This window comes from Lotus japonicus, chromosome 1 (genome assembly GCF_012489685.1).
Source record: "Lotus japonicus ecotype B-129 chromosome 1, LjGifu_v1.2".
NCBI classification, from domain to species: Eukaryota; Viridiplantae; Streptophyta; class Magnoliopsida; order Fabales; family Fabaceae; genus Lotus; species Lotus japonicus.
The window spans coordinates 42,382,557-42,408,907 of record NC_080041.1 but is presented as its reverse complement, the minus strand read 5'-3'; the positions used below and the strand labels follow the sequence as shown (position 1 = coordinate 42,408,907).

The 26,351-nt window shown below is 39.8% G+C and overlaps 1 protein-coding gene across 1 annotated transcript; it reads right to left on the bottom strand.

The window, feature by feature from the left end:
* Positions 1-405: 405 nt before the first annotated feature.
* LOC130711663 (probable ethanolamine kinase) lies at positions 406-15,233 on the bottom strand. The gene is made up of 11 exons (XM_057561710.1): positions 14,881-15,233; positions 14,691-14,782; positions 14,205-14,311; positions 6,237-6,342; positions 5,016-5,138; positions 3,064-3,155; positions 2,557-2,641; positions 1,584-1,689; positions 1,439-1,505; positions 1,003-1,095; positions 406-916 (listed from the first exon to the last, which is right to left on the bottom strand). The coding sequence occupies exons 1-11, from the start codon at positions 15,015-15,017 to the stop codon at positions 788-790; spliced, it is 1,137 nt and encodes a 378-aa protein (XP_057417693.1). The 5' UTR covers positions 15,018-15,233; the 3' UTR covers positions 406-787.
* Between the last annotated feature and the right edge of the window lie 11,118 nt (positions 15,234-26,351).

Sequence of the window (26,351 nt, the reverse complement as noted above, 5' to 3'; positions counted from 1 at the left end):
TAATATGAATACAGAGCTTGCTAGACTTGTAGACAAGTCAGTTCATTTGCACTCCCAGAAGTTAACAATCAAATAGTTCCCGTGAATCTCTCCATCAAGAAAATATAACTACCGAAATAAAAGATTATTCAATGCTCTCATAGTTGATTAATCTTCCTTTCTAAAAGCAAGCTATGAAAAGCTTGTCTTCATGTGATAGTTTGTGTCTGAGACAGTACTTTACATTCAATTGCTTCTGCCTGTTCTGTGCTGCTGCTATACTTTCACTCTTGCAGGGTGCACAAATCATTCCATTCACATGATGGTAGAGAGAGACACACACACATCACAAATGTGTGTGTGCTAGGATGCGTTATTCTTGTTATAATGATATTTAATCTTCAATAGACATTGAAGAGACTGAGGTAGAGAAATATAAAATCAATAAATCAAGCAAATATTCTTTCATGGACTATTTTGACATGGTCCTCCTTATACATACCCTGTTATCACTTTTATTAAGTGAAAGTGCGGGTAAATAAACATATACTCTATTAATAGCTGACCAAAACTTGTAACGGTCACATTACAGGAGGAAAGAATGATAGACTAATTTAGAAAATCTAAGTTTCAGGATTACAACATTAAAAAATGACACCAGAGCCGAAACTAAATGCTTAAATTTGCCTTTATTGTGATGAATGTCTACAAGAGATATTTTACACAAACATACAACTACATGAATCAGGGCCTCATGCTACAAACTTGACGTGCAAAATCCATGAGTGATTGATTATGCATAATCCATCTACTCATTCTTGCATTCTGAAAGGTAGGATCGCGCCAGCAGTAAGCACTTATCTTTTTTCCTTTTGTACTCGTTGTATCGAAGGAAAAAATAACCAAGGTAATCGAACTCGATTGGGGACATCTTTGCCTGTTTATCATGAAAAGAAATATCAACAATCATGGATGTCATTGGACTGAGAAAGCATAACAAGCATAAAAAAGGAAATATGTGACCTGAATTATCCCCCACAAAGCCCAGAAAAGGTGTGACGCCAGTGCATAAGTGTTAGCTTCAACATACAAAGTTTCTAGGACTTTCTCAGACACCTGTAATATGAATAAGAAAATGATGCTCTGAAAGAAAGGCAGGATGGGGGGAAAACCCTAAAACAACTGAGTTAAATACACCATTAACTTACATATGGTCATGTGCATGTGTGTATTTTAAGTAGATAATATTATTATAAGCCAACATGAGACACAGCAATTGGGTCCAAGTTAAATTTGAAGAGGAGGGAAAAAAGAGGGGAATGTCAGGAAGATATTTATGTTTAATACAACAAATCAAAAGTGATAAACTATGCGCATCTGATTTTGGACATGATTGGAATCTGAAGATAATGAAATAAAAAAGAGTTAAATAGTTAATCCCCTTCACAGTGATTAGTACCTCATGTGGTCGATCAGGTTGTATGTAATGCCTGAAGAAATGATATTGTTCATTCATATTTGGGTACCTGCATTGCAAAATGTCCAAGAGCTAAGAAATAAATCATGAATGAATAAAGGGAGAAAAGCAGGCTCAAAGAACTTACAAGTCATAATCACATTCAAAGCCAGCATATTCTGCAAAGTGGTTCCCTATATCATAGCCTCTGTAGTTGTATGATGCATATTCATAATCAATGAAGTAAAGTTTATCTGGAGATTTATCAGAACAAATTAAAGTGATTGGAGGATGAAACGCTCAGAGGAATTAATGAATAAGTTGGTTATCTAAGCACTCATTTCCAAATATTAATGTCACACTTTCTGTTGCCAAATCCAGAGGCATGTCTCCTTATGACTGTTCTGATAGAACATATTCAAAGCATTAAATTCCTGTTATGAAACAAATTCTGTAAGTTCTAGTTCATGGTTAATCTTGTATCCTTCATTTCTTGAGATTGAATTTAACTCAGGATCAACTAAAATGGGAGCTATTATCTCCCTAAGAGTAATAAGCAACTGCAGTATCAGTTCACTCGTGGGTCTTCCCAATAACATGCCCACTTTTGAAGAAGAAAAATAAAGGATATGTAAAAGAACAATTACCCATAAATTTTTTGTGATGCTGAAGATAAAGTCATTCTGAAGTAGGGTTTAAAAAATGGCATATATACAAAATGGCATCATAAGAAAAAGTTACAAATAGAAAGAAGCTATAAAACTATGATTTAACATCAACAGTCAGTTCTATAAAACATTAATAATAAAAATAGGGTCAATTTTGTTTTTATTTATATAAAATTGGCAAATTTTATTTTGGTTGATATTTAAATTAATTCATTTTCAGTCCTTAATAGATTATAAAAATCAGGTGCCTTTAGTTCCAGGTGAAGACTAAAGCCACACTACTTTTGTGAAGACTAGATTTATTTACTGTAGGGACAATAACAAATAAAATTTAAATAGGATTAAAAGAACAGAATAGTTATACTTTTAGGGACTAAAATATATTTGGTCCATAAAAATAAATCTACACAGGGTGGAAGCAAAAATATGCTTATAGTCAAGGTATGTAGATACCTTCTTCATAATTGATCATTATATTTCCAGAAAGCAAGTCATTGTGAGCAAATATTACAGGAGATTTGAGACGATCACACAAACCCTGTTGCAATATTTAGAAAGAAAAAATGTCAAGGGAGAAAGTTCTAGACAAATATAAAATGCATCATTCACTACCACTAATTCATCCTTTTTAAAAGAAAATTCTAAAAGTCATTTGTAAGCTACCTTCATGGACACGACAAAAAGAAAAAGGAAAAGGATGATATGTTGCCTAAGCCTGGAGACCCATACACTTTCTGTTTATGCCCTTGTGAATATAGGTAGAACACTCAATATTGGTAAAGGTAAAGATGACAAGAGCCACTACTTAAAATATAGATATACATTTCAAATGTGTACAACCATAAAGTATTCCCTAGTATGAGGGGTCAGCTACATTTAGATCAAGTGTTGCCATAAAGCTTCGTCATAAGTTTAAAAATAGACAGGTACAAAGGTAAAAGGTATGATAAAAGCAAGTACCTTCAGCTCAACAATTTCATCATGAACTTCCCTGAAGGAAATCGTTTCATAAGTCTTCTGCTCTTTACTATCATCAAATCCTAAAACAGATGCTGCAAAAAAAAATACAAAAAAGTGGCAGCTTAAATACTAGTACCAACCGTTCAAGCATCTATACTAGCCTTGACAAAAGTGTATTGCACACGAGGCTTTTGCTGATAGTTTTAATATGTTGAAGTACTAATTTTCACAAGACATACGAGATAGAATGAAAAATACAAGAACCTTTACGCAGAAAAATGTGGACACTAAATAGATGTAATTTTAATTTCAGGCCTGTTAAAAATACAATGCAAAACCATTCATGTGTCTTCACACCAAAGCTTAAACTGACCATTGGGTCTTGGCATGATATCAAATCCTCTATAATAAGGTGGTTTATAGATCAATCTGTGTCAACCCTCCATTCTTCTAAGAAAATGACGAATTTTAGAACAAGGTAAGTGGGCATATGCAATATCCATGAGTCATGTCCAAGGCTCTTACGTGAAGTAACATGTTAAAAATATAATATAAACTCATTTATATGCGTTCAATCAACTGTTTAAGCTTTTGAGATAGTAAATTCTTGAAAAAGTCCAGACTAGGGCAAAATTTATATGTCTAGTGAGAGTTCTGAATTCTATAACTAGGACAAAGTTGACAGGGACCTCGAAATTTGGCCAAAACCAAAAGTCATGCTCAAAGTCCTACAACTCAGAATCAACAAAAATTAAATTCACTTCAAACAAAACTACCGAAGTAACTGATGCAAAAACACACACACACACACACACACACATATGGGATTTGCTAAAATAATCCAACTACAATTTTAGAAGGAGTATAATAGGATACAACACCTTTTCATTTAAGCACAGAAGTAACTGAAGCAAAAATACACACACATATATGGGATTTGCTAAAATAATCCCACTACAATTTAGAAGGAGTATAATATTATACAACACCTTTTCATTTAGACAAAACTGCCCCCCACTTTTCCTGATTAAAAATAGTGAAGTTGAGTTTCTCATAATTTTGCTTACCCAATTTTTATTTAATTTTAAAACAAGTTTTTATCTCACTCCATTTATCACCTTCATTCCCCTTCTCTTATCTGTCTTCTCCTTCTCCATGGCTAAGGTCTTCTCCATGGGTTTTCTCAATCAACTTCAACAACCAAACAAATTCTTACTTCCAAAGTTCCAACGACGAAACAACACTTCTGATGTCGCTTTGCTTGATTTCTTTGCCATTCCTCTCTCTTTCTCTTTCTTTTTGTTTTCGCCAAAGGAAGGAAGAAAACGACTCGTTCCTCTATAATCCATCCAACAAGAGTGACGCTATCTCAATCAGTACAGTTCAAATATCAACTGCTATGAATCGATTCTTGGGATTATAGAATTAAAAAAAAATTAACTCACTTGGTCCTGTGAGTGAAAACCCCATGTGAATGAAAAAGGCGCACAAAAGGAATCGCAGGATGGGGGGTTAGGGCACATAGATGGGTAAGTTGGTAACTAACATTATGCAATATAGACAGAGTTGCTGTTATGCTTCACTTCAGGAGTCCACCTCTGGCAATGTATAATAATAAGATTTCAACACATGGAGAAGGAGAAGACAGATAGAGGAAGGTGATAAATAGGGAAAGAGAGAAACACTTGAGTTTTAAAATTAAATAAAATTTGGGTCTGAAAAATTATAAGAAACCCAAAACTTAACTATTTTTAAGCAGAAAAAGCGGGGGACGGTTTTGTCTAAATGAAAAGGTGTTGTGTGCTATTGTACTCATTAAAAAATCGTAGTGGGAGTATCATAGCAAATCCCTATATATATAGGCACACACACACACACACACACACACACACATATATGAATAGTAGTGAACAAAGACCACACAAGTTATAGGGAAGAAAATATAAAATGACCTTTCTCAAAGAACTTCCAGATATCGTTCCATAATTGAGGTTCCTTAGAACCTGGAATTTCCACATGATGAAATCGTTGAAGTTGCTTGGCTATTTTTGCAACCAGCTTTGGCTCCCGCATGTCTGTCATGGAGAAAATACATTCATGATACTCTTAAACAGGTTGTAGCTATACAGGTTATCAATATCAGATTCTAAGCTTCTAATCCAAATGATACTTAAGATATTTGGAAGAAGCAATATCTATTGATAAATAGTACTGATATGAACTCCTAATTAGATTAGGAAATAGTGAAGCAAAGCTTCTTACAAGCAGAGATAGCCCTCTGTGAAGACTGAAAATGCATAGAAAAAGGAAACAAGATCCCAACCAACCCTGAAACTTTCTCCTCCACCCACAATATTTTTGCACCCCCCCCCCCCAAAACAAAAAAAACTATTTTGGTATCATAGCATTTCCTTCTTGACTATGTGACAGCTATCCCTGTCGTTAAAGCCCCATAATCCCACTCTTCCAACAAACTCCTACGTAGGCATTTTTTCTGCAGTGGGGATTTTCCCATTTTCTACAATTCCGGTCTAGCTTTGTCTTCCAAGCACACCCATACTACCAATTCCATTCAGCCCAGTATTCAACCCATTTCTTTCTTCTACAATAAGAATCTCTGATGTGTCTATCGTAATATCATGGAGATTTAATCATTTAACAAAGTTGGGTTGAATAACGAAATATCATATTGTGTACCAAGTTAGTAATAATGAGATCATTTTAGAGCCTTCTCATAGTCAATCCTTAGTAGCAGCAAAGAGTCATAGGCTAGGGAAGGAAAGTTCGACACATAGTGATCCCAATCCAATTAAGTTGCAGTTCATTCAGTATTCAAGATGGCAATTTTTTACTTCTCCGTCGGTATCTTGAGATACGTGAAATCATGTGTGTGCATCAAACCAAAAACAAACATGCCCTTATCCTGTATGTAGCTTTCGGGAACATATCAAGTAAGTAATATATTACAATGCCATATAGTCCCTAATGTTATTCATGCAAATCCTACACAGTCCAACAAGAAATTTCTAGAAATGTTATGGAAATGGTTAAAAAATTCAATTTTGCGTAGAGATCCACAGTCTAGAGGTCCAGGCAATTTAACAAAATCTAATTAGCATATATCAAGTTATCATTACATTTGAGCTCTAAACATGAGTTTTACCCATTTGTACCTGATGGAGTTAAAGTATGTGCACTAATAAAAGATTGCACCATGCCATTTCCAAATATTCCGAGCCACTTAGCACCAAATCCTGCAGCTGTTATGTATTTGGTGGCCTAACAGCAATTTCACATGCAATTACATAGAAACTTCAGGTAAGCCATTGAGTATATAAAGAGAAGTACTTGATCTAACCTACAGCATTTTGCCAACATGGTTTCAATAATATACTAAATGCACCCATAGAATTCATAATTTTTCTCTGAACACAACTGAAATCCTCTATGGACATCTATGTAAGAATCTAAATGTGAAGTACAGGTGCAAATGCAAAAACGATTTCTATGTTTTTTATTTGGCGAAATAAAATATAATAATTGAACAACTACATCAATAGGAGAATGATAAGATAGGGGAATAGAATAATGGATAATTATTATTGATACTGCAAAGATGAAGAATCTCTACTGGGAATAGTACAATACAGCAGGAGTTCGAGAGCCTGTTCTCTCCATACTACCAAACTTATAATTTCCTGGATGATCATCTAATAGGCTACATCTATTATTTATACAACTGCATAGTGCAGTTTCTATTTTGAATTCAAACTGACATACACACATAATAACTGCTAACTCCTAATAACTACAGACTGGTAACTGCCCCTATCCATCTGCCAAATTCGTATTTCCCCTCTCTCCTTGCTGTTTTGGCTGCTCAGCAGTCTCCATGGCCACAGTAGTGGCTGCGCCACCCCCCATGGTGGTTCCAGACCTGAAATTCTTCTTTTTCCGGCGATAAACTTGGATCAAAGGAGGTTTAATCTTATCAATACCTCCCCCTTGAAGATTCACCTTGTCCTCAAGGTGAAAGTCTGGAAAGGCTTCATGAATGCGGGCCACCGATTCCCAACTATTCTCACAAGAAGGAAGATTCTGCCAGGAAATCAGAACCTCAACATTACCAGGAGAATCTTCACGAACATTGAGAACCGATTCGGGATAAACTTGCAACTCGTGATCTTCAGATAGCATGGGAGGCAAGGGCTGAGATTGAAACGAATCGCCAATGGCTTTCTTAAGAAGAGAGACATGGAACACCGGATGAATTCTGCTATGGGAAGGAAGGTCCAATTTATAAGCTACAGCTCCAACTTTGGCTAGCACTTGGAATGGCCCATAGAATCGTGGACTGAGTTTCTGATTAACTCGTTGAGCCAAAGATCGCCTTCTATAAGGCTGCAACTTCAAGAAGACCCAATCGCCAGCTTCAAATTCCACTTGTCTTCTGTGTTTGTTGGCATATGTACGCATGATATCCTGAGACTTAAGCAAGTTGTCTCGCAAATCTGCCAACAATTCGTCCTGGTCCTTAGAAAGTTTATTAACCTCATCTAACTTGGAAGGAATGGTCGAACCTTTGAAAAGATGAGGAGGATCCTGCCCATACAAGGCTTGAAAAGGTGACATTTTGCTGGAAGCATTATAATTAGTATTAAACCAGAATTCAGCCCATGGAAGACAAGAAACCCATTTTTTGGGTTTGGAACCTGTAAGACAGCGCAAGTACACCTCCAAGCACCGGTTGACAACTTCGGTTTGGCCATCAGTTTGGGGATGATAAGCAGAACTAAATTTCAATTGAGTACCTGCTGCTCGGAAAAGTGCCTTCCAAAAATTGCTCAAGAAAAGGGGATCTCGATCAGATACAATGGAGGAAGGAAAACCATGGAGCCTGACAATTTCTTGAAGGAATACTGCAGCAACCTCAGTAGCTGTATAGGGATGACCCAAGGCCAAGAAATGTGCATATTTTGTAAGACGATCAACTACTACCAGAATGGTGTCTTTCCCCATGGATTTAGGTAAACCAGTGACAAAATCCATGGAAATATCTGTCCAAACTTGAGTAGGAACGGGTAAAGGTTGCAATAAGCCAGCCGGAGTTAAAGTATCACTTTTGTTCCTTTGGCAAACATCGCAAGCAGCCACATAGTTCTTGATGTCAGATTTCATGCCGTCCCAATAAACCAAGTTGGCCACCCTTTTGTATGTTCTGAAGATTCCGGAATGTCCTCCCATCAATGAAGAATGAAACTCTTTCAAGATGACTGGTATACGGGAGGAAGTCTTTGATAAAACCAATCTACCTTTAAAGAATAGTTTCTGATCACGCAAGACATATCCGGAATGAGAAGTAGGGTCCAGAATCAAGTCTTGTATAATTTTCTGCAACTTGTCATCTTTATTGACTTCTTCCACCCATTCTTCAAAATCATGAATTTGTAAGATAGAAATGGCGCAATAAGAACTCCGCCGGGATAAGGCATCAGCAGCAGAATTGTCTTTACCCGGTTTGTACTGAATATCAAAGTCAAACCCAGCCAACTTAGAAACCCACTTGAATTGTTCTTCACCCAACATGCGTTGATCTGCCAAAAACTTCAAACTTTTCTGATCAGTTCGGATTATAAAATGATGACCCAACAAGTAATGGCGCCATTTCTGGACAGCTTTGACAACCGCCATCAGTTCGCGATCATAGACTGATTTCCTTTGATTCCGATCAGATAAAGTTGTACTCCAAAAAGCCAAAGGGCGACCTTCCTGCAATAAAACAGCACCCAAACCTGTACCTGAAGCGTCAGTCTCTAAAACAAAAGGCTTGGTAAAATCAGGAACAGCCAGCATAGGAAGAGTAGTCATGGCATTCTTTAATTGTTCAAAAGCAGCATGAGCATCAGAACTCCATTGAAAGGCATCTTTCTTCAATAAATTAGTCAAAGGTTTCGCAATCTTCCCATAATTCTGTACAAAACGGCGGTAATAACCTGTTAGCCCAAGAAAACCCCTTAAACTTTTGATGTCCTTGGGAGTAGGCCACAACCACATAGCCTCTAATTTCTTTGGATCAGCAGAAACTCCACCTGCAGAAATGATGTGACCCAAATACTCCAAAGTCTCTTGGCCAAAAGTGCATTTCTTCCCATTGACTTTCAAATCATGTTGTTGTAATAGAGATAAAACAGTGTGCAAATGTTGGATATGATCTTCCATGGAGAGGCTATATATCAAAATATCATCGAAGAAAACTAATACAAACTTGCGGAGAAGGGGCCTCAAAACTTCATTCATTAAAGATTGGAAAGAAGAGGGTGCATTAGTGAGACCAAAAGGAAGTACCAGAAATTCGTAATGACCTTCATGAGTTCTGAATGCAGTTTTTTCAATGTCACCTTCCTTCATTCTGATTTGGTGATAACCGGAACGCAAATCCAGCTTTGAAAAGATCCGTGCCCCTCCTATTTCATCCAACAATTCATCAATGACTGGAATTGGAGTCTGGCACGGTGATCTTGTTTAAGGCCCGGTAATCAACACAAAACCGCCAACTACCATCTTTCTTTCGAACCAGAATTATGGGGCTGGAGAAGGGACTTGTAGATGGACGAATAATGCCGGCATCTAACATTTCAGCAACCAATTTCTCAATTTCGTTTTTCTGGTAATGAGGATATCTATAAGGTCTTAAGTTAGGAATTTGCGCCCCTTCCTTGAGATGAATCGCATGATCTTGCCGACGGTGAGGTGGTAATCCTTCCGGCGGTTCAAAGATGGAAGGAAATTGGTGGAGAATGGAAACTAAATCTGCTGGAACATTAGCCCTCCAATCTGTTTCCGCTCGAATTTGTTGAAAATCAATGAGAAATCCCTCACCATGTTGCAAAGCCTTGAGTAAGGAATTTAAAGAAGCATCCTTCTTGCATAATTCAGGATCCCCTTGGAGTGATAACTTCTGGCCATTCATAGTAAACCGCAAAGTCAACTGTTCAAAGTTAGCTCTAATGTCACCAAGACTTGCTAACCATTCTAGGCCCAATACAATGTCCACTCCGCCAAGGCCAAACAAATAAAATTGCTGATTGACCGGCACATTGTGTAACAGCAAAGACACGTCCTTACAAACACCCTTGTATGGTATCTTATGACCATCCCCTACTTCAACTACATAAGATGGAGTATCCTCAACCTTCAAGTGCAATTCCTGTACTAACGCCTTGGAAATGAAATTATGAGTTGCTCCACAATCAACTAACACCACAACTTTGTGATCTTCAATAGTTCCCCAAACCTTGAAAGACCTTCTGGAAGTGAATCCAACAATACTATTCAGGGATAAATGTGGGACAGGTTCCGTTTCGGGGTGACAATCTGGATCATCTTCTGGTTCAGAATCGCCAGTCTCTTCCATCAGCATAACTCGAAATTGTTTGTTCTTGCACACATGGTTAGGCCCAAATTTTTCATCACAGCGAAAACATTCTCCTTTCCGGATCTTCTCCTGGTAATCAGCATCAGAAAGTCTACGGTAATTACCCGGTCGATTTCTTTGAAATGGTTTATCCACTGAGACACTACCAGAATAAGATGAAGATGGTGTGTAACTTTTGCCTCCACTCTTCTGTGTAGTATCAACTGTGACAGTTCGAGAAATGGATGGAGACTTATAAGAATTACTGAACCTTGAACCAGAAGTGGAATTTGGATGAACCTTACTAACTGCAAGATTTTTCTGCTCAATCATTAAAACCTTTTGGACCATGATGGATAAGGTTGTTGGTTCATAAAGTTTAATTTCTGCACCTATGTCCTCCTTCAAACCATTCACAAAGATATCCATTAAGTGTGTTTCATCAATGTCTTTCAACATGCCGGCAAATTTCTCAAATTGTTCCACAAATTCCGCCACCGAATCTTCTTGCTTAAGGGCTAGTAAAGCAGCAAAGGGATTGAGAGTACTTGAAACTTGGAACCTCTTCAGAATTGCCAACTTAAAAGTGTCCCAGTCTGCGTGAGGATGACAACCTTCCCACCATTGAAACCATGATAGAGCTTTTCCATCCAGTGCCACCAGAACCGCCTGCAATCTCCCCTCCTCTGGAACTCCACGAATTTGGAAGAACCTTTCCAACTTATGAACCCAACCATAGGCATCAGCAACACCATCAAAAACTGGAACCTCCAACTTCCGCCAACGTGCAGAAGTGTTATCACAGTTAGACTCTTCTTCCTGTCCTGGGCGCTTAATGCTCTGTTCATGATTGTCTCTTTGAGAGCCAAGGTCGTCCCGATGCATGAACGTCTCCATCATATTTTCCAAACGTTGAATTCGTTGATCAGTTTGTTGACGGTCAATCTGTGCTTGTTGACGATCAGCCTGTGCTTGTTGACGATCAATCTGCAACATTTCCATAATTTCTTGCATCCGCTCCATTGGATCTTGACTGGCTTCAGAACGAGTTTTTCCCATTTATAAAGTGAACCACTTAAGTACCACAGCACCTGGATGGTGCTCTGATACCAAAATGATAGGGGAATAGAATAATGGATAATTATTATTGATACTGCAGAGATGAAGAATCTCTACTGGGAATAGTACAATACAGCAGGAGTTCGAGAGCCTGTTCTCTCCATACTACCAAACTTATAATTTCCTGGATGATCATCTAATAGGCTACATCTATTATTTATACAACTGCATAGTGCAGTTTCTATTTTGAATTCAAACTGACATACACACATAATAACTGCTAACTCCTAATAACTACAGACTGGTAACTGCCCCTATCCATCTGCCAAATTCGTATTTCCCCTCTCTCCTTGCTGTTTTGGCTGCTCAGCAGTCTCCATGGCCACAGTAGTGGCTGCGCCACCCCCCATGGTGGTTCCAGACCTGAAATTCTTCTTTTTCCGGCGATAAACTTGAATCAAAGGAGGTTTAATCTTATCAGAGAATCATATTTTTGTTAAGTTTAATGTTATTGGGCATCAGGGATTGCCTATCCCATCAGGGGTTGCCTATCCCTTCCTAATTTTTGTTACTAACATACAAGTTATAACTTATAATTTGACTTTATCAAGTATCAATCTGATGTGAGGTAGCAACAACCAAATTAAAACATGATCAAATCTTTATAGCTTATACGATCAATTTGATAATGATATTGCTAGATCGTTGCTTGAGAGCAATTCATTCTATGGCTCGATTATAGTAACAAGTAAGAAAGAGTTGCTGCATCAACGCCCCAGTATAGTGAAATATACAGAAGGGTCCCAATTAGTCGTGAATGGGTATGGGTAAAGAAGTTAGTACAAAAGTATAAGATTCATTTTTGAATATGAAATGGGATATACTCACAAGTACATAAATGGAAACAGTGGAAATCGTGATTAAGAGCAGGAATAACTTAGTGTCTACAAGAAACTAAGAGAGTAACAGAAAAGGCTAAGGAATTTGAGATGTCGAGTTTCAAGTTTTGGTACACAGGCATGGTAGCATCTAAAAATGAGGTAAGCATTATAGCAAATAAGCATTAGACGGCTGAAGCTGCTGATGTAAACAGGTTAGCAGATAGGATCATAAATTGAAAGTTAATAGTAGGATGAGTAATGAGTTGTTGAGAAACTTATAATGTTATTAGTGCATATGCACCACATAGGGTAGAAGAAAACCACATAGTAAAGTTCTGGGAGGATTAAGAAAGTATAGTACAAGAAATGCCTTTAGGAGAAAAGAGTTCTTAAGAGGTGATTGCAATGGTCATATGGGCAGGACATATAGAGGTTATTAGGGTGTGAATGGGTATGGTATAGGGAAAACAAATGAAGAGCCTAAAACCATCTTATATATTACTCTAGCTTTTTATTTTACTATAGCAGTATAGCTAACACGTGTTTTAGGAAATGGGACGAGCATCTGATCTTTTCACATACAAGATTGGTCGACACTCTCCCAAATTGACTTCCTTCGGATAAGGAAATTGGATTAAAAAATTGTACAAATTGCAAAATCATATTAGGAAAGAGGTTGACTACTTAGCATACGATGGTCATGGTTGTGGGTTCAAGAAGAATGTTAATAGAAACAGTCATCCTAATATTCCTAGGATTCATTGGTGGCGACTAAAAGGTAAAAAACAATGTCTCATTGAGAGAACAGTTTTGGAGGGATGTTTTGGTAAGCCTAACGAAATGCTAACAACATGTGGATCTAGATGGCTAAAAGGATATTAGAGAGGTATCAAAAGAGGCATTTGATGAATAAAGCTTTGGGAAAAAGGTAAAGACACTAGGTGGTGTGATAAAAAGTGTGCAACAAAAGAATGAGGCTAAAAGAGAGTGATATAAATCACGGTCCTTGTGCAAAAATGCTAGAAGCTTGAATAAATATATGGTAGCTAAGCAAATTAGCAAAACACTAAGAAGACAATGAATGAAGAAAGAGCCGAAGCATTTGACTGGTTATACCAATCTTTAGACACCAACACAAGGCAACTGAATATCTACAGCGTTGTTAAGGTAGGGAAAGAAAGAAAAGAAACTCAAACCAAGAGAAATGCATTAAGGATGGAGGAAAAAATATCAATCAGGAAACAAGATATCAAGAGAAGCAAGAAAAGTTATTTAATTAAGGACACAAGTTTTCATTGAACAAAAACAGATTTAACTGTGGATAGGAGGATTAGAGTTACTCTTTACACAGAATAATTCAAGAATAAGAAGTTTTTTATTTGAATTTAAATGGTCTATCATTAGAAATGATTCATGATAAAACACTTGTTGCAAGAAAATATTTAATTGTGAAACTTAGTGTTAGCAAACAAATACAGATCAAACTGAAAATTTTAAATTCAACTCGCAATGTTGAACTATTGAAAAACCCCCAACAATAGAAAATGGTTGAGTTACCATCTAGAAAAATATACTACAACCACTGCCAAAAGCATCTATTCAGTTCAAGTTGTCATGTAACTTTCAAATATTAAGCATCTACATAATAACAGTTTGCATAAATAGCAAACACAAGAGGGAAACAGAACCAATGCAAGATGAACCACATAATTTTACTAATGAAACTATGCAGAAACAATCAGTGACTTGGCTAGTTTTGTATGTATTCATGCAGCAGAGTGTCTAACCTGCAATTCCCGAAGCCGATCAATAATGTACTCAGTGTTCGGTCCATACAATCTGACAGTTATAGTTTCATCAACACCATTTCCTTGTTTAACTGAAACCTTTAGTACTAACAGACAAAGACAAATTTGTCAGTTAGGTTTTATGTCAACAATACAATGGCAAACATGAAGCGAAATGAATTAAGCATTAAGCAGCCATATTAACTAAAGTCTACCTAACGATTTTTCTGGATTTAGCAAGTAAGCGGTTAAAGTTTACAACATAAATCATTATCAATCTGACATGACTAGAAAAAACAAACTTTGTATACTTATTATTTCCTGTACATCGGAAAGATAAATTGCACCCGCCAGAAATCGATCCCTGGACCTTCCCCTACTCAACACAGATGCCCTCCAGCTCCTACCACTTAAGCTATCCTACGGGGACTGTATACTTATTATTTGAGGTAGCGAAAATGAGAATAACAAGAAGGCTTAACTCACATAAATTTGTTATGCCTCCAGAGATTTTGTCAATATCAAAGCAAGAATCGTCCAAATTTGACCAGGTCTTGAACATGTCCTTGCACAACTTACTGCACGCAATCACAAAATAAAGGCATGAAAATGAGAGAAGATGAAAAGAGAAGCGCGCGAAATAAGGAAAAATAGAGAGAAGGATGCAGTTACGAACAGGATGAGAGGTTTCATTTGAGGAAGGGAGAGGGAGGGATCAATGGTGAGATGTGAAGGATAAATCTGCGAGGCATAGTCGTTGCGAGCTTGCTCTGCGACTTCGACGGGATTCCAGATCTTAACCTCTTTGCCCATTAATGCAATCGAATCTAACCCCAAATCAACAACAAAAAGAAGAAGAAGAGAGTGATTTGGTTTCGTTTCGACAAAGAAAGATACGGGAATTGAAGAATTATTAAAGTAAATTGGGAGGATTTTATTGATTCTCTCTGCGTTTGTTTGTTTGAATGAAGCGTGTGTTCTGTGGCTTGGATTTGGGAGGCCTGTCTGTCTGTTGTTAACATCAAATGAAATGGCCAATATGGCCAACGCCACGCGTCACGTGCTCCTCATATTAAACTCCGGCCTTTTTTATTCAGATTTCACGGTTATCGCTTTTCTTCCTCCTTGTTTGTTTTACACGCAAGCCGACATAAGGAAAAAATATCATGACAAATATAGGTGCCCACTAGGGTGGTCATTTTATAAAATGGTCCATCCATGGACTAAGGGTGTGTTTCGTAATTTGCATATCCAAAAAATTAAAATCCTAAAATTTTCACACCTCCACCACTTCACCAGATCCTTCTCCCCCTTCTTCACAAGACCACAACACCAGATCCAAATCCAGAACCTCCTCCCATCTGCCACCTCGTCCTCCTCTGCAACTACTCTCGGTTCTTCTGCATCTCCGCCGCGCCGGGTACGAGTTCGCCGCCCTCAAACTTGGCTTCTTTCTCTTTGTCCTCAAACTTCTCTTCTTCCTCTTTGTCGTTCAGATCTACCACGAACCCAGATCTCACGGCGCAGCGGTTGTGGAGAAGAAACGCGGTGCCGTTTTGTGCAACGTGGCGGTGCTAGATCGGAAGCGCGATGGGAGTGGGTCGCGAGTGAATTGAGCCCAGATATGAATGGAGGGGTTGGAGAACGGGAACAAGGTGAAGATATGATGAAATCTCGAGAAGCTTTGTTTCGACCTGATTCGCGGTGCGAAGAAAAGAGGCTCAGAGTTAAGGAACATGTTAGGTTCTTAACATCACTACCAGGAAATCCCTGCTACTGGTATGGGGAACTTGGTTTGATGTGGATATGTATGCTTGGATGGGGATTAATGAGTGTGGGTCGCGAGACATATTGCTTGGTGGCTAATTTGTAGCTTTAACTTTAATTATCTCCTTGACTAGTGCTTTTTGCTACTGCAAGTAGGGATGGCAATGGGTCGGGTAGGGTGCGGGTTTTGCCAAACCCAAACCCAAACCCGAAATCAAAAACCCACACCCGCACCCGCACCCGAACCCGAAATGGGTGGTGAACTTAAACCCACACCCGAACCCATTGGGTTTCGGGTTCACCCGACCCGTACCCACACCCGCACACAACCTCAAACAAACAGTTGAACTCGGAAACCCGACCTGAAAAAGACTGTGAAGAGAGCTATATTATGTAATGTAACATTGTAATTGCCATGTTACTGTTAAATTAATATGCAAGATGCTGCATATATTGTATTGCACAAGCAGAATACTTAGGTTTCACTTATACAGATCCGGGTTCGGGTAGGGTTCGGGTGCGGGTTTGGCCAAACCCAAACCCGAACCCGAAAGTGATCGGGTAAAACCCGAACCCGAACCCGAACCCATTTAACTCGGGTTTTCACCCAAGAAATCGGGTCGGGTCGGGTCGGGTGCCCATGGGTTCGGGCTTCTCTGCCATCCCTAACTGCAAGTATTGGCTGGATGGTGTCGGTTGTTTCTTTTTGTTTCCTCCCCTGTTTCTTTGTGATTATGTGACCATTGTAGATGCTTGTCTCGGTTCTAAATTTTAATGTTGTTATGATCCATTTTTTATTTCTTCTGTATTGAAGTTTTGGTTGTGAACTGAGTTGATTTGTTCTCTCTAGTTTTACAGTACTGAACATTGTTGAATACCTTGGGAAATCATGCTTAAAGATGTTCTAGAAAAAGAAAAAGATATGTGAAATCTGGAAATCTGGAAAATTTGATGAAATCTGAAATCTGATCTGACAAAGTTCTTGCAATTTGGAAATGAAATTTTAGAAATTGTTATTTTTGTTTTATTTTTTAATTAGTAAGAAAAAGAATTTTACCCTTTTACCCTTTTATCATCTTTTCAATCCTAGCCATTCATCTATAGAATATTCCTTGATTCTAAGATCTAATGGTTCTTAATAGTGGTTCACCCATGGACCAATATGTGAATTGCCCACCCTAGTGGGCACCACAAATATATTCATTTTTTGGGTTTTCTTTAAATAAAGGTAATGCAGAATAAAAAAAACACACTAAAAAAACGCAATTTGGAAAATATTTATGAAGTTGGAGTTGCTTTGGCTATGTGATGCTTACGTCAATGGAACTTGTCTTATTGAATGAGGGGCTTACCCTTTTATAGTGAGGTTAAACTCTAACCCTAAGTCTTACATTTGGGCCCTGCTATGACTTAATGTGCCTCTAGTCAAAACTAGCGTAACTCGCTAGGATTCAGTCTAACTCCTAAGAGGTGGAGCCGCCTAAGACGATGGTCCCTTCTCGTGTGGGTCGAGCCGCCCAGCTTAAGGCGAGATCGGTCCACATACCCGGAAGACGTCAAGTCCGAAGAATGAGGACGAAGTGCGTCTTAGACTCAACTCATCAAACCCTTCGTGCCGCGACACCTTCCATAAGGCGCAAGTTGTAACACCCCGATTTACAGGTGTCACTTTAGTAACTCAAAATAAACTTTACGCGGAAAACAGGTATATTTTTTTTTCGTTTGATTCCTTTTAATTAAAGCGATAGAAAATAAAGACATAACCCAGCAACGAAACTAACCGATGTACAAACATATATACAGGTACAACCTCAGCTGCACGTCAACGTCACGCGCACTCGCAGTGACCCCAAGTAGTGTGCCCGTAGGCAAATATGTACAGAACCAGTAGTGTAAGTAAAAAGTTTTACGCACAGTCATCCAAGAGAAAGTCGGCTCCAAAATGGCCTAAACAAAAGACCCCTATAGTCCGACGGACTCTCTATGATTCCTCATCAAGAGAACCACACAAAAGCCATGCATCGGGAACCTACCCTGTCCCAAAAGTAAGACGAATCAGAGCTCTACACAAAATATGACGCTGCCTAACCTACCCTCCCAGTACCGCTCATAGCTCCTCCTCCTCTCCTTCGTCGCTCGGCGAGTAGCTGTCCACATCGCTGTCGGAGTCAGAGTCGGAATCCACCGTGATCATCTCAGTGTCCAAGTCCACGACCTCCCTCCTAACTGTCCTGCGCACCGTCCTAGTCAAGCCCGTCTCAACATCCACCTCTCCAGTAATAACCTCCTCCTCCACCACCCGAACCAGGGGATCCACACGGTAACCGCGTGGTGGAGTAAAAGGAACACGACATGAGGCAGATGGAACAACAGACTCCTTCTTCGGCTCCACGAGCCTCGAGGACGACGCCACGTCGGTAGGATCGATAGCAGTAGCAGAAGGTGGCGCAACAGTTGCAGCAACATCAACCTCGATCTCGGATGGGTCCTCGTCATCGGAAGAAGATGAAGTCGGAGGTGGCGCAGGTGGTCCTCGACCAGTACCTGGTCCACAGCGAACTGAAGGCGGCAAGTCAAAGCTCAGCTCCATGCGTCGTAGCACTCCCCTCGTCAAACATCCACGCTCGTCTGTCCGGTCCTCCATGACCCTTCCCCGGTACGTCGCTCGATGACCCACAACATCGATCACCCAAGCGGTGGGGGTATGTCTGTCCATCAACTCAAACCTGATCCCCCCCGAGGGAGAGACCATCGAAAACCAGTCCGCCATCGACATCTGGCAGCAGGCCGACCGCCCAAACACAAACATGAAACCAAAGCCAAGGCGCTAGGGTCAACTAATGGAAATAAGTAATTATACACTCAACATGTGATTGGGGTATATATATATATATATATTAATAATCCTAGCATGTTATTGGCTCTAACAATGCTTCAATAATTCAAATAGCATACAATTCCAGTCAGAGTGAATGTATGCGTGAAATGCAATTCAATATGATCCGGATAATTGTTTGGGATGGGCACCACGAGACCGCACGACACAGGCCTAGTGTCGCCAACTCTGCTCGGGTGTCGCTTACAAACCCATGCATAGTCGGATCAGCCCCAACCATCAATGGTCGTGCCACTCTGCCCGCTATGCCGAAGATGCACCCAGGTGTTCTTCGATGAAGTCAATTCCCCAACCTTCGTGAAGCATTCCCGTTCTTCACCGAGGCCCAATCTTTCGATCGTACAAACCTCGAATGATGCATGATGCAGTATGATTAGCCAAACATCGATTTGTCCTCACAACGCAAGTGTTTAGCTCAAAACCCAATTTCAAAACCCAAGAGTTTAGTGTCGGTCAATACAACACAACTCCAACAACAAGAGTACTAAAGTACTCGGTAACTTCCCCTTGTCACCGTGGCTCACCCCCCTGGTGTCCAGCAATTCTCCAGAACCCACAACAAAAGTCGACTTTTCCCCGTCTTTCGCAATTATTTTCCCCTTTAGTTTTCCTATGTTTTATTCGTTAATAAAAATGTTTCGAATTGAATTAGTCAAGTTATGAGTTTAGTTCTTGAATACTAAATTCTCTAAAGTCTCTAGTTTTCGAAATTCTATTCATTCTAAGTTTTCCAAAAAAAACCCACCAATGTAAATCCCGGGGAAAGTCTAAGTATACAAACGAACGGCTAAGTCTCAAACCCCATGTTTGTACTTGCCTAGGGGTTGTTTCCCCAACCCGAAAGATCAAAAATAACCAGTTCAGTGATTCTCCACTCCGAAGTCGCGTCAAAACGCACAATTCAATAACATCTCAATATCATAAGTTATGGAAAACATCATAACATTAATTCATCATCATAATCAATATCAAAGTAAAGCATAAGTCGAATTTATCGACGCCTATCATGCAGTCTTAGCTAATAGGTAAGTTGCCCTAACCTCGAGTTGCTCCAGCCTCGTGGTCTAGGTTTTCTTCACACAATTGCTCTGAGAAACCCAAAGTTCCTTCAACTGAACCTCAGAGAAAACAAAGCAGAAATTCAAACAAAATCGATTAGCTCGATCACAATACAACTCATTAACGATAGACAAAGCATCGAAGCTTCAGAATACAACAATCGAGTACGAAAGGACAAGTTTTCGCAAACGAAAAACTCCCCCCCCCACACAAACATGCTCTCGGCCACAAGAGGAAAAAGGCTCCGGCTCTTTTTCTTCGATCTAATTTAATTACAAGGTAGTTTTAGGGTAAAACTAGGGTAAAGAAACTGTCGGAAAAATTTTCGGACAACCGGGTCAAAATACGGTTATTCAGGGGCGTTTTGGTCCAAAATAAAAGCTCAAAAACTCAAAGTTAAAACTTCGGAAAACAAATTTGATAGCGATGTTCCTAACGACATTTGTAGCAACTAATCCTAAAGGCACTAAGTCGGATTGCGAATTTTCGACATTAAAGTTTCGATATGTGCACAAATGGGTTTTCTAAGCAGTTTTTCAGATCTTTGACAACTCGATCAAAATCGGCGAACAACGGCGAGTGTTCTAGGTTGTTGGGAAAGTATAGAAGATATCCCAAGCGAAAAATCAAGAAAAACGGATAGTTTTACGAAAAGCTCGAAACTTTGAGCACAGAAACAGCTAAAGAAGCGCAGTGAAAAAAACGATCAGAGGTAAAAATCAAGCTAGTTACCTCGATACCTTGAAGTAGGGACAAACAGCTCGAAGATCGGTCGATTTTCGGCGAAAATCTCCTTCCTCCTTTCTCTCCTCAAACTCGCGGCCTCCTTGGAAGAAATGGGAGATATTTTTGATTTTTTTCCTATTTATAGGAAGGTGAAATCGCGGGAAAATGAAAATTTCGCGATTCCGATTTTTGCAGCACGTTCATCGGTGAATTCTAAGCGAGATTCTGGCGACAGAATTCCAGAACTCAAAACAAATCTCTAGAATTAGGGAAAAACGATCCAAAAGCAGTACAAGTTAATTTGCCCCGAAAAACTACTTTTTGCTGTGAAGGTCAGACGACAAAACTTCGTTCTGAAGAAAGATTGGAAACATCGAAACAAATCTGGCAACGCGGGTGGAAACTTCGTTAAAAGCTCAGAATAGAAAAAGTCTTCATTCAGTGATTGAATTTAGGGTTTTTGAAGAAAAGAAATTAGCGTTGTCGGAATTCCGAAATGAAACACTGGTCGAAGGAAAAATAAAGAGAACTTCTTATTTTTCCAAGGATTGTAAATCTCACTTAAACGTTGCTTTAAGAGCGAAATTAGCCTATTCTGGACACTCTCGCCATAAGGCGGGTGTGCAGACGACTCGCACTAACTCCTAAAACGACTATGGTACTATCCTCAAGCAATTCCTGAACTTTCTTCTTCATCACACTTTCTCAAACAGCAAACTCCTGTCACGCTTACACTGATTCTACGCGTGAGTCGGAAATTAAACTTTAAATCCAGTTCTGCAAATCCGGGTCTTACACAAGTCAACTAGAGGGCATGTTGCCCTTACCAAGACTTGTCTTTGAGCTGCCTCTACAGGTAGAGTACGACAAAGAATCTTCCTTGCAAGACGCCGAATCTGCTTAACTCGCCAATACTTTGCATCGAATGTTGCATTGGGTATGTCACACTCCTTCTTTCTTCTGTAGTCAAAACCTTGCTCGGCGAGTCACATCAAGTATTGTGGCCCACACGCTCAACAGTTGTCTTACACAGAATTCTCGTTTCTACGGATGCATCTTATCGTGTCAGACGTCACCTCGGGTCTGCCAGCACGTGCCCTTTGGCGATACACGTTGTGACACTCCCGAATTGTCACCTCAAATGTCTTGCCTCGGGAATCCCTAAATGTCATGATTGACATCGATTAAGCTCCGCTCGAGAACCCTAGAAGGCATTATTGGTGTTAACTCACCATTATTGCCCTCGATTCCCGTACCCAATCAAACCTCACGTGCAAAAATGTGTCGCTTCATACCCCACTTCCTCCCCTCCCCCTTTATAAATAGTAGTTATTGATTTTGAAATCACTTTTCACCTTCCCTATTTTTGAGTCTTTCACTTGAGCCCTTGAACCCCCTTTGCACTAGTGACCCTTGTTCCGTTCTCCTCCTTCGATATGGCTTCTTCCGGTGACCAACAAGATTCCCTTGTCGTGAGTGCCACCGTACAGAAAGATTCTTCGAGAGTGAATACAGGAACTAACCCTCCTATTACGGTGGCTGAGAGCAATCACCAATCGGTTCCCACCGGAAAAAAAAAGGCTCCAATAATGACTGAGGTTAGTTCTAGTGTCGCTCAGGTCATCATTAGCCCTTTGTCATCTCCCTCGAAACTCCTCCTCTTCTTTTCTCCCTCTACTAGAAACAAAGAATTGCCCTCTGATTTTGCTTTTCCCTTTCCTTTTGTTTTTCAGATTCCGACAACTCTGACGCGGGACCCTATATTCCCTTGCCTTTTGTGGCAACGACTCTGACATAGATTCTGAACCCGACTCGCCCATTTCTAAACCTCTTTCCCTTTTGACTCACTCCGAAATCTTAGACGTCGCACTTCCAAAGGCATTATATATAATGTGGTGTATGAAGAAAGACTTTTGAGTGCCTTCTATCTATACCAACATTTAGTACGTGGAAAATATCGAGCTTTCCTGTGGTGCTTTTTGTCGTTACGACTACGATGATTCGTTGCTTCTGGGCTTGTGCTCTGAGGGCAAGATCATTACATCTCATAAGCCTCGCGGCGACTTCTCTTCCCATTATTTCTACATGTACACTGGCCTATTTTTTTACATGGGCTTCAAGCTCCCCTCCTTTAACTTCATATGCATCGTTCTTAGTGTCCTCAATATCACCCCCACCCAACTTCACCCGAACAATTGGGCATTCCTTCGTTTCTTTGACAATGTGTGGCTTCATAGTGATCACCAACTTCCACTTTATTTTTCCTCTTTTATTGTGTCAAGGGCACGACCTCTATTTTTTAAAACATGCTGCATTTTACCTCCTACGTCAATACTGGGCGGTTCACATCCTTTAAAAGTAATTTTAACGGATCTTTCAATGGTGAATGGTTTAAAGTTTTTGATAATCTAAACTTTCCCAACTCACTACTTCTTTTGATTGCTCATATAAATTTCCACTATGTTGGATTGAGGCTCCTAAACCTGATAATGAGCAGCGTGACGCCTCATTTCTTCTTTCGCTCCCACTGCTTCATTGTGGTCGTCTTATTGTGGCCGCTACCTCTAACTCTGTGGGTGAGTTCTTAGGTGGGGACTTTTGTTTACCTTGAAAGTTTTCTATGTTTTGATAAGTGCCTAATGTTTACCCTCTGTGCATATGGCGAGGCCATTTATCCTTGGGGGATATGGTCGTTGTTCACCGCCGCCAGTGCAAACGGGAAAAGGAGCAAGGCCTCCGCACCCAATCCAACATGATGGAGAAAAAAGGCAAGTCCAAGAAGAAGCAAGTATGACCTGAAGGCGGGACAACTATTGAGGACGGGAAAGGGAAAAGGGAAAAGGAAAAGAAGCAACTCCGCCAATCCAAATAATCAGCCTATCAAGAAATTCCTGAACCCTTCGGTTAATGGCTCCCGGGTGACACGACGAGTGCCCTCGCTTTAGGTGTTGTTCAAGAAGTAATGAACTTACTGGTCGACTCGAATCTTGCCATAGTGAGCATAGCCAACCGCTCCAAACTCGGGGCGACCCCTTCTAGTCAAGCCTAGAAGGGGGACCAAGTGTAACGCCCCGACTTTCGGGAGTCACAATAGTAACCCTTCTTAGAATAAATATGCAACAGTATTCAAAAAAACGCAGATAATTTTTTTTTCTTTGTCAAATGAAAAGGCTTTCTCAATCATTCAATGCATAAGACTCTACATAAATATTAACCCAACATCATATGAACATAAGCTTGAAGTAAAGAGTATTAAGTCTTCAGAATCATCAACAAATACATATATTACAATGCTAAAAAAGAAATAGTTACCTTCGCACTTTAAAGTGTCTGGCCTTCGCAATTGAAGTGTGTGACCTGCATACTTTATACCGTGTAGCCTTCGATCTTTAAACTGCATGTGGGATTGTACACACACTTTAAAGTTCTTGTTGACGGGCAGTGAAATAAACCTGATCATATTGTTTGATACAGATGGCAAGGACAAAGAATATGAATCGCAGGCGTCCAATCTGTGATGATCAATCAGATGTGGTTGCCCCCTCATGTATACATTCCACAAAGTCTGAACGCAAAAGGCGAGAAGAAGAAAACCATGCACGTGGGCTAGTGATTAGTGTGCCTGAAACTGAAGAGGTTCCACATGTTGTGCAAGAGCCTGAGGAGAAAGATAATGATGATGATGAGATTGAAGAGGAGGAGGAGTCTAAGGATGAGGATGGGGTTTACTACCAAGGGGGTCCTTTTGACTTGTCTCTACTAACAAGTTATAAAACTCATGTTGCCTATCAGATATGGAACCATTACATTGACCTAGAACATGAGCAGTACCTGGACATCCTCAAATTTTACTACCATGGCAGACATTTATAGGGGACATCAGTGTACAACAACAATCATATTAGGCAAATGGTTTGCAATGTTGGTCTTAAGCCTCTAATGATATGCAATTTGTCTAGCATTGACACAGTCATGTTGACGACATTCGTTGAGAGATGGCATCCTGAGACGTTGTCCTTTCATATGCCTTTCGGCGAGATGACTACACTTGACAACGTCTCATCATTGCTGCATATCTCTGTCAATAGGGGATTTCTTTACGCTTTCTAGTCTCACCCGGGAGGGTGCTATTGTTGTCATGGTTGATCAACTTTAGGTGACAGCGAAGGAGGCTTATGATGATATTGATCTAAACAACTGAGCCTCTGTTCACTACTCATGACTCGTTGGTGTTGCAGAGAGAAAGGAAAAAGACTTTTCAGGTGCAGCTGCTATAGCATTCTTATTGCGGTTGGCGGGGATGACTCTCTTCTGTGGAAATGGCGACGATAAGGTTGATGTTTCTTACTTGTAGCTGTTCCAAGATCTATCTAAAGTTGGCAATTAGGCTTGGAGAGCAGCTGCTTAGCCTTTCTTTATAATCATCTAAAGGATGCTAGCAGGGACAACACCAGCAGTTGTGGAGGGTGCATGAATTTGTTGCAGGTTTGACACAATTTGATTTTTCTGAAATGTGCATTTTCTTACTTATTTTGTGCATTTTTTACTAAAGTAGTTCAACTTTATTTTGTTTGAATACATGCCTGGATCTTTGAGCACTTTCCGCGCTCCGTGTTCAATAGGAAGCCTAACCCCGCCTACAATGAGAACATGTCGAGGGCTATGCGATGGAAAATGCAAAGGGGGAATAACAAACTCCACCAGAAGAGATGTGATTTAGACAACCTTTCTGCAGGCTTCGTGGATTAGATTCCATACACCAAGCACAGGGCAGCTAGGTCCTTTGATGAGGCCAGCCTATATAGTGGGTTCATCCAACACTTTGACATGGTTCACCATTATCTGCCGGAGCAAGTTTTGCGCCAATTTGGGTGGGTGCAATATGTTCCTAATCTGTCACACGCGGATATACCCACTTGTGAGGTTGTTGATGAGAGGTTTGAGGATTTTTCTAGCCATAGAATTTAGCGGACACCCTCCACACACCCGAGACAAACGTTGTAAGACCTCGAAATAAATAACTAGTTAATTTATTTATTTTCGTTATATTAAATGATTGAGTGGTTATATTCTATTATTTTATGTTATTCTCCTGACTTGAATCCTATTGTGAGTCATGAATATTATTTATATTATAACTAAGTTCGGAGTATGTTTAAGGATGACACTATAGTCATTTCGAGTGATAGCACATATTCGCACCCGACTAAGGTCGAGAGTGTTCGAAAAAGGCTATATCCGCTCCTAGAGCACTGTTTAAGAGAATTTTAGAATTTAAGGGAGAATAAGAACCTCCGAGAAATTTTCCCATGACCAGTATTCCGATACGAAACCCTGGACTGTACGCTTGTTAGGTTTTGCTTCCCGGAAGTTCGTCGAAGCTAGACTTTAACTTCTCGGGGACTTTAATTAAGACCCCGAATGAAGAGTTTTTCTATTCGGAGCGTCTAACAAAGTTTAAATCCGCGCTGCGTCATTCCTTTCGACGTTTGTGATCTTTTTCCAGAAGGAAGTTTCTTAATCCGACGTCGACTGCAAAAAGTAGTTTTTCGGCGTAAATCGACCCACACCGTCTTTGAGACGTTTTCCTCAATTAAATGAACCTTGATTTGATTTTCGACATTCTGTCGCCGAATACTCAATTTTTATTAGCAGATGAAAGTACCAAAACGACCGGAACCTCGAAATCTCGATTTTTC

Excerpts from the sequence above, each read along its gene's own strand:
- LOC130711663 (XM_057561710.1), bottom strand. The coding sequence starts at position 15,017 with ATGGGCAAAGAGGTTAAGATCTGGAATCCCGTCGAAGTCGCAGAGCAA. Across the intron at positions 5,139-6,236 it reads ACATACTTTAACTCCATCAG|ACATGCGGGAGCCAAAGCTG; the intron begins GTACAAATGGGT and ends TCTCCATGACAG. Across the intron at positions 2,642-3,063 it reads ATGAAATTGTTGAGCTGAAG|GGTTTGTGTGATCGTCTCAA; the intron begins GTACTTGCTTTT and ends ATATTGCAACAG.